At 34.2% G+C, this 9,742-nt stretch overlaps 1 protein-coding gene across 1 annotated transcript in view; it reads left to right on the top strand.

The window, feature by feature from the left end:
• The first annotated feature begins 462 nt into the window (after window positions 1–462).
• LOC125678889 (collagen alpha-1(I) chain-like) overlaps window positions 463–9,742 on the top strand; it is a 64,285-nt gene continuing 55,005 nt past the window's right edge. The window contains exons 1-2 of the mRNA XM_048917674.2: window positions 463–894; window positions 9,049–9,192. Coding sequence (XP_048773631.2) covers window positions 750–894; window positions 9,049–9,192 — 289 coding nt within the window. The 5' untranslated portion in view covers window positions 463–749. The remainder of the gene's footprint in view (window positions 895–9,048; window positions 9,193–9,742) is intronic.

Raw genomic sequence — 9,742 nt, 5'->3', positions numbered from 1 at the left:
TAATTTTCGTAAAAAATAAATAAATTACCAAACATGAAATAAACAGAAATGCCTGGTATAATTTTTGTTTTGATATAGTACTGATAAATTCAGAACATCTATATTATTGTATATACGATTTTAAAAATAAACATTTTCCCGCATTTTATTCACGTATGAGTAAATCGATATTGTAGTTTTACTACGATATAGCATGTGTATTTATTTTTCATATGTCATATTTTTCATAAAGTTTTGAAATCAATTACATCGCACATTTTTTAATTACTACTATAAGCAATACATGGCACAAATAACAGTGCGGACTTCATCGCAATACATCGCAGGTGGTCTATTTTAAAAAGAAAAGTATCAGCGAAAAATTTGCTCTCTTAAAATTTAGCCTAAACTCTGCATTTTATGTATTCTTCATTCTCAAGCTTTACACGTGTTATGTTGTGCTACGTCACGTTTAAAAAGGTTGAAGTTGAAGTTGCCGTCGGGGGCTGAGATTACGATTGAACAGAATCACTACTGTAGCTCGCTTCTGGGAAATTCGGGAGCTTGAGATTCGGTAGTCACTGGTCAGAAACACTTAGGCCAAAGTGACCAAAAAAACGGACCAAAGTACAAATACACGGACACAACGGGTACAAGTTTCCTAGGAGTAGAGGAAATTATTCATAATGTTGGTGTAACAAATTTCTTTGAAACAGACGCCATTTTGAGAATTTTGAAGATAATTTGACTAGGATTTTAATTCCATTGAAATGAGGAAACCTTTACTCTCAATTTGCTCAAATATGTGGAGTTTTCAGTCGGCGTATTCCATATCATGGACCACTATGAAGTTCTTTTTTCTTTCCATTTTATTAATTCCAGGATGTTTGTGTGCCAACGTTGCACTGGTATTAGGTAAGTAATCCCATAATTCCTAGTGTCGCCACGTCACATCATTCTATTCCGACTGCGAGAAAACTGATTCTTTGAATAACTCTATTATACATGTACGAGTTATAGTTGCTGTACCCCGTAGGGAAAATAATTCCGGAATGAAGAAAATTATTTCTTATTTAGCAATGCTACTTTTTTATTTATGGGTCTCTTATTTCAGTTTGGGGGGAAAACCTCCAGACAAATAATGCATACTTACGAGAGAATTTACGTAAGAATACAGTGATACCTGGTTTATATACATGTACATAAAAATGAGTGTTTATTTATCATAAGCCAATCACATTGTGTAATTAGAGATTGCTACATGTATATACATTCTAAATCTTTCGAATATTCATTATAAAGTATTCGGTTAATAATTTGCAACAACAATCTTGGATATAAAATAAAAATCTTAATAACAGACGACAAAGGGGGAGTTGTTAGAGAAGAAAACAGACCGACCGCCACATTATCGCAGTTTCCCCTGCATCAGCAGTTCTGTTCTCATGCCGTCAGCCAAACGAAATCGGACACGTAGACATCTGCTTGCAGAAAAGCCATAAATTTGTTTCAAAAGAACATTTATCTGATTGCCTTGATATTGTTAGGTTGAATGTTAATTATTAAATTGTATTTTTAACAAGACTAGATTTTATAAAGAATAAAAACTTATGATTTTTTAGTGCTAGTGCGCAGGCTCGTTTATCTTAGAACAGTAACAACCTTTCTAGTGTTGATGAGCCCGTACAGCTGTACAGTTATATGATTATGACAAGTCATTTGACGTTTTCATTGAAAAGAAGAACCTCTTTTGAATGAATTATGAATTTAAAAAATCTCTTAATCATAAAGATATATTTCTTTTTACAAATTATATATCTTTTAATTCTCCGCGAAATGTTTTTTTTTTTTTCGACGCTTTTAAAAAAACCCACATTCAACAACTTCGAATATATTTAAATGACATGATGAAGTCTCCTGTTAAATTCTATTTATGTTGTTTTGATGTACTAGTGATGTACAAATATTTTTTCAAAGACGAAAGTTTCCGATTTTAAACAAAACATGACCGACATGTAAATTTTTATTTACGTTTAACACGTTTTATCATTAATATAAAAAGTTAATCAAGTTAACTATACAAGAAAGAAATATTTTTCAAGTTACTAATCTATCTAAATTTGCGTAGTTCTGATCTGAAGACTTTAAATATTTTGGAGAAAGTAGCTACCATCTTCCTGTTCGTTTACAAAGATGGGTCCCACCTTGATAAAAAGGTCAAGGTCAAAAAATAAGATGGTCAATAATTTTCATGTGACATTGCAATAAAGTGCTAAGCAATAAGATGGACAATAATTGCTATATAACATTATGATGTTGAACTAAACAATGGGTAATAATTTCTATATAACGTTATAATGTTGAACTAAACAATGGGTAAAAAATTCTAAATATCATTACAATGTTGTATTAAACAGTTAGATGGGCAATACTGTTCATGTGATGTTTCAATGTTGTACTAAACAATAGGATGGACAATAATTTTCATGAAACATTACAATGTTGAATTAAACATTTAGATGGACAATACTGTTCATTCTGTGCTACATTGTTGAAGTAAGCAATAAGATGGACAACCATGTGGCATTACAATGTTGTATTAAACAGTTAGATGGACAATACTGTCCATGTGATATTTCAATGTTGTACTTAACAATAAAAATGGACACTAATTTTCATGAAACATTACAATGTTGAATTAAACATTTAGATGGACAATACTGTCCTCTTTGTGCTACATTGTTGAAGTAAGCAATAAGATGGATAACCATGTGGCATTACACTATTATACTAAACAAGTTTCCTTCCCTTTGTTATAATGCCCTTTACTGGTTAAAATAAACATTGCATCAATCCATTCGGGTTTTAATGTTTGTATCGGTATAATAAAACAATTATAGTATATTATTGAGGGAGTCAGCAAAATTCCAGTTCCCTCTGAGCAAGCCTACCTCCCGACAATAAGCCCAGGGAAATACAAAATGTAGGCTTGTTCTTAAAAAAAAAAAAACCCACTGGAAACTTGCTGACTCCCTCCATGATATACGATAAGTACTATACCTTTTAAATGAGCTTTAATGATTACTTATTGCATAATGATTCAATTTTTTATACAGATTGAAAACATCTATTCTTAACTAGTGATACTGACTCTCTAACTATGAATACATTATACATGTACTTGTCCAATCTCAATCAGAAGAGAATTATTCACTTCGTGTCCATTCCGTAAGAGTGTTACGACTGCTATCTGTAGATATAATACATTTTTTCTGTGTGTCTCTAACACATAAATTCCTCAAAGCGAACACTGCAAACAAATGTTTTATTTGTTTATAAATGATTACCTATACATGATCGTAGTTAAGACTTCACGTACTTGGTTAGGCCGAAATGCGTTGAGTACCATGTAGGCTTTTGCTTCTGGTAATTGGAAGATGGTGCGCAACACGTGTACTTCCTTCCGTTTTCACACTACTGGAACAACCCCCTCCCAGGCCGTTTTCGCACTACTGGAAACACCCCGCCTCCTATTGATAAATATATAGACGTAACAAGTACACGTGACACACTAAGGCGGGAATTCATATTACACGTCAGATCAATGATGGTACATTTTAGCAGCCAAATTCCAATCATACATGTATCATAATCATTCATCAATCTTTTTGTCTGTTTTAATAATTCATTTGAAAATGGCGGTAAATATGTTAATTTTCTGTTACATCTTGAAATTGTTTTTAAAATTCCTAATGATTGTTGTATATACATGGCAGATAGGGACTGACGATTGACATTGTTTGATGTTCAGTAGAAGCATTCACTAGGTGGTTTATATGTTGAAAAGATTTAAGTACAAAATGTGAAGCATCATTACGTATAGCCTGGTTCCCCGTCCCTGTTATGCTCCGCGTCGACTTTAGTCAGGGAACCAGACTACATTTCGTTAGGGGGCCGGCTGCATGTAGGTGCTGCATGTAGCTCTGCATTTTCTTAAACCCAATAAACCGTTAAAACTGTTAGCTCCGAAATGATATATAAGAATTGCTAGGATTTCCATGATATACACCTGTAGTACTATATATATTGTGTACGGCAATGTGATGTAGCTGACGATGAACGTGTTTCTTTTAAGGAGGTATACTACATCGTCATAATGGCTGATTTCCTTTAAAAGCTTAAATGATAATATAAATATTAATATAAATATCAGCAATATTTGTCTATTTCTTTTAGATCTAATTGCCTAGCTGTGTAGCTCAATGGATTGCTGAACTGTAAATTGCGGGTTCGAGTCCAACAGGGGTTTTATTTTCCCCCCAGATTACTTTGTACTAAAACTCCCTTTTGTGATTAAATAAAGTAAATTTGAAAGTTTCCAATTTCAAAATATTTTTGTACAATTCCTTTAATTTTCATCTACGTTAAATTCCTCTGGGGTAGTATTCATCCTTAATCAATTTCTATAATTCAACATCGCTGTGACGCACCGCTTACAAACGCTCAGAGTCAGAGACGTCCTTCACTAATCTACGGCGAACCATACGCACATCGATTTGATTTATGTGATATATCTTTTTTTATAATATCACCCGACACCTGTTGTCAAGTGATGTTTCCTGTTGCTAGATACTATCAATGTAGAGGGTGTGTTTTTACTCCCGCGGGGAAACTTTATGGGGTGTTTTTCCCAAACATATTTTGGCTAACCAGATTTGACATGAAAGTATGATAAAACGAGAATATCAACAATAATTATGTGTAGGTTCTGCCACATGTACATACATGTAAATCACTAATTTTAAACATAGCAGGTTTTTTGCTACCCTGCTTCGTAAGATTGGAGCGGAGTGTGTTGTAAGTCTATGAAATTGTTGCCATTAAAGAATATGACTATTTATACTAGGGGCCTAATATTGACTGCCATTTTGTTCCCTAGGTATACTATAAAAATAAAATAAAAATAGAATTAAAAAATGAATGAAGGACAGTGATTGATCCAGAATGACATAAGTGAAGTATCAGAGAAATATTTAAATTTCTCACAGCAGTGTCTTGATGATTTATCTTATCCTACGAACCTGAATTCATTTCTTCCGTTGAACGTCTTTCCAAGTTATCTAGTCAGTGCAGAATTTAATCACAGCCTGAAAGGGAATAGTATCAATCAAGTAGGCCAAGCTCTTCAGACAGCATGATAATGTTACACAGTTACCGTCATTTTATCGGTATTCGTCCAATGCTAATTTTCGTTGATTTCGTGGATGCATCAGACCAAGAAATTCGGTTAGTCGAGGACAAACATGGGTAGGGTTTTCACGAAATTGCGAATCTACCTAACTGTATTATTTCACAGATCCACGAAATGTAATGCCCACGGAAATTGATGAAACCTCACGATAAATAAGAATTATTAATTTAATTCAAATTTAATTTAAACAATATTTTATTATGCATAATATTGTTTATATTACATCCAAATAAATAAGAATTATTTAGATACCAGTGAAATTTTCCAAGTTCCTTTTACAAATGGTTGGTTGGTTGAATATTGTTCAACGTCACGCTTGAGAAATTTTCACTCATATGGAGACATTGCCATTACCTGTGAAGTGCTGCAAAATTTAGGCCTATGTTCGGCGTTTACAGCCTTTGAGCAGGAAGGGATCTTTATCGTGCCACACCTACTGTGACACGGGACTTTGGTTTTTTGTGGACTCATCCGAAGTACCGCCCCATTTAGTCGCCTCTTACGATAAACAAGGGGTACTGAGAACCTTTTCTAACCCGGATCCCCATGGGGACCTTTTACAAAGGGCAAAATAAATCAAGTCCTCATCTTTATACAATAACCTCTATAGTACACTGCACATATAAATATAATACAAAACACACTATCATCTACTTCAACAGAAATGAAAGACTGAATCACTATGCAAATTGGCATTGTGTTTCTACAGGAAAGATTCTGTTCCTAGACAATACAAGAAATAGAGTTCTGAGTAAGTCGATGTTTGCAGCTGACTATGATGCGTTACATGTGCAGGGTGTAAACTGTAATAATATAAACTGAACAGCGGTGAGTTTGAAATGGAATTATCAAAACATTTGTAGATACTATGGACGTTTTTTCTCTCCTGGTGCATTATTGTTTCTTGTCCCATTGGAGAATTTTTCACTCATGGAATCATCACTATAACTTTGGGTTACGATTCCACAAATTTTGAACGATGCAAGGCGCTCGGGTTCCTGGTTGCAAAACGAGCGCCTTAACGAAATTAACATTATTAACTAAACATTGTCAACTAGACCATAACCATACTCGATGCGTATAGAAATGCTGTACTGCCCATCTGTGCAACAGAAACTATTCTGATGTCATTCTGTAAAATATGTATCGAGAAAAAGTAAAATTTAAATAAACATTGACAGAGTACCTCATTTTAAGGGATGGAGAGAGCAAAGACAGGATTACGATGATATTCTTCTAGCATGATTTAGTGGTTTAGCTCGCACGAGGACGTGTTGAAATCGACACGCATCCTGGTCTGCACAGACCCAGCACGTGATTCACGATAATCAAGATGTCCTCCTCATGATGATTCTCAAAACTAAAGAAAAGCAACATAAAAGGTTGAAATTGTGTTTACATGCTGACTTCACACCCGATATTACACAGACTTTTTGTTTGTTACGTCTTCTAGTCCTACTTACAATGCCTATGACATATTTTGGAAGAGTTCCGTTAAATCTTATTACACAATCTGAAAACATCATATCGAATTTCCCAGCTAAATGTTAATTCTTAAGGTTATTTAAAAACAAAAGGTTTAACAATGTTCAGTAATGATTCTAGGGTTGAAGAATAATGAAGACCTTGATCCCATGTGTTTTTCCTAGGACAGTAAGTTCACTGGAATATGAACTTGGTCTGAGAAGCCCTTCTATGAATTTATGTTGTAACTTCAAGAAAATGTTTTACATGTTTTTCTTTCCTAATTACTACTTTTTTCACTAGACATTTCATATTCTATTGGTATATCGAGAGCGTATGGTGCTGAAATAATCAAATGTAGTGATTATTTCACCTCAGTGACGGGGATTGTTTACTTGGCCATTCGTTCGTTTATTATCTTGTGTTTGAGTATGAAATAACATGATCTCAATATGCCTGACAACGTATATCACTACACAGTGAAGAAAAACAGGTTGCAATCAAAGTTCTGAGTTTACTGCAACCAAAACAGATTTCATGGCGTTTCGCTTTATCTGTAAAATAGTGAGAAAAACAGACAATAGAACTAATGTAAAAATGTTGTAAATTTATCGCCGTGCAAGTTTCAACATACATTGTGATTAACACAGCAGTGTTGTAGATACTGTAGACAAGCTTATTTTCGTTCCATGTTATTTTCGTCTTTCTAAACTTGCCGACGTTTTCTCCCCATTTTAAATTCTCCTAGACACAGTCATATTAAAGAAGAGATCAGAAAGGCAACAAACTGTTTTGCCCAGTCCAATTTCAACGAGAGAGAAAATGAAACTGAAACGAATAATTCTCTGTATACAGTAATCCTGGCAAATTGACAACATGACATAAACAGGTTGGGAACACTTCCCCATTAGCGAGATATTTTCGCTAAAACGCGATTATCCCTCTTTAGCGAGAAATAAACATTACCATAAACAGGAGTTTTGGCGTCTTTATTGAAAATAATGGCAAATCCCGTGCAACGCTGAATAAGTGCGACACGCACTCAACATGATGCGAATTGTTTCTATGAAATTGACAACATAGTAATGAAATTGCATATCAAAGTTGCTGCGTAAGAGGGAAACAGTCTGAAATCCAATACACATCGTGAGTGTTTTTGTTTTGATTCATATATTTGCAGAAGTATCAAACATTTTAGCACTTTTTCTTCTTTTCACGTGAATCACGAAAAGATGTACTACGCGGGTGTTTTTCTCTGTTGTACGAGATATATTTATTCTCGCTAGAGAGGGATAATCGCGTTTTAGCGAGAATATCTCGCTATAGGGGAAGTGTTCCCAACCTGATAAAGAGACCCAGTTCATTTTTAAATCTCACACTTGGTTACACACCTCCTATATACCATATTAACTCTGGAGTCAAGGGGAAATAGTCAAATTCAGTGAAACGTTGACGTAAGTAATGTATCCATCCTATAGAAAATAGTGTCCCGTGACGTAATAATTTGGCGAAGGAAAAGAACATATAGGGGAACTCAAAATTGTAGAAAACCACTAAATATTTTTGTAATGCAACACCTTAGTGCCACACTGTTGGAAATTGCAGGACATGAAAGGTAAAGATAACGAACAGTGATCAATCTCATAAACCCCACAAGCCATATCATATTCTTTCATTTACTTTTGAAGACAAGAAATAGAAAAGGAGCAAACCGTCACCATTGGCTAGTGAAGATGATTATTGAAAGGACACACCTTCTTTCTGATCTCCTCTCATTTTTTTGCATTAACGCTGAAGTAAATACAGTGTAATTCGCAGATGCCTGCATTAACGTTTTGATTTCGACGACCAAGTTTGCCACGTGCATCAATACAATAATTCGAATTTTGTTTGTTCTGTTAATGATAATGTCCTTTCCAGAAAATACAACTAAAATAGTAGCTGAGTTTACCTGTGTAGACATGATTTCCAATACCAGTGTAAGCCTTATACAGATTGGTCTTTTGTTTGCCCAATAAAACACAACTATGGATAGAATAAAGTATGCATAATAGGTAATGCTCTTCACCACAATGCATCTTTCTCAAAGACATTTCATATGGTCATGTTTGCATTCTAAATTGTATAAAATGATAAAAAGGAATGAAAATGTATACATTTATGAAGGAAATAGCTGAAATGCTTCATTTGAAAAAAAATTGCTAATTGTATACCTTTTACTTAAACTCTGAAAACTGTCATTAATATTTTTGCCATTGAATTATAGTTAAACTATGTATCTATTTACGCATCAAACGCTATGCTTGTAGTATTAGCGGACGAGTGTTCAATAAGATCTTGTTGCATTGTTTCAGATGAGGTTGATTTGTTGGAGGTAGTTAGTATAAATGACGCTACTACGAGGACGAGTGGTATGTGTAGTGGGAGAGATGACAATCGGGCATTCCAAATCACGGGGGAGGAACAACTCACCGTGCCATTTCAGTCTACTTTCAAAGGTAAGGAACACATTTAAATGTATAAATTCAGTTAAAATCCATAAATATTCGATGTACCTTAAAAGTTGAGTAAATGTTTGTTCGCATACCCTCTATGTAAATGTTTGTTCGTATACCCTCTATGTAAATGTTTGTTTGTATACCCTCTATGTAAATGTTTGTTCGTATACCCTCTATGTAAATGTGTGTTCGTGTACTCTCTATGTAAACGTTTGTTCGTATACCCTCTATGTAAATGTTTGTTCGTATACCATCTATGTAAATGTTTGTTCGTATACTCTCTATGTAAACTTTTGTTCGTATACCCTCTATGTAAATGTTTGTTCGTATACCATCTATGTAAATGTTTGTTCGTATACTCTCTATGTAAACTTTTGTTCGTATACCCTCTATGTAAATGTTTGTTCGTGTACCATCTATGTAAATGTTTGTTCGTATATCCTCTTTGTAAACTTTTGTTCGTATACCCTCTATGTAAATGTTTGTTCGTATACCATCTATGTAAATGACCCCAACTTCATTTAGCAAGAACAAGTTACTAAGTGTGATT

Source organism: Ostrea edulis, chromosome 2, assembly GCF_947568905.1.
Source record: "Ostrea edulis chromosome 2, xbOstEdul1.1, whole genome shotgun sequence".
NCBI classification, from domain to species: Eukaryota; Metazoa; Mollusca; class Bivalvia; order Ostreida; family Ostreidae; genus Ostrea; species Ostrea edulis.
The sequence above is the reverse complement of the archived record's forward strand: the minus strand, read 5'-3'. Positions and strand labels throughout refer to the sequence as shown.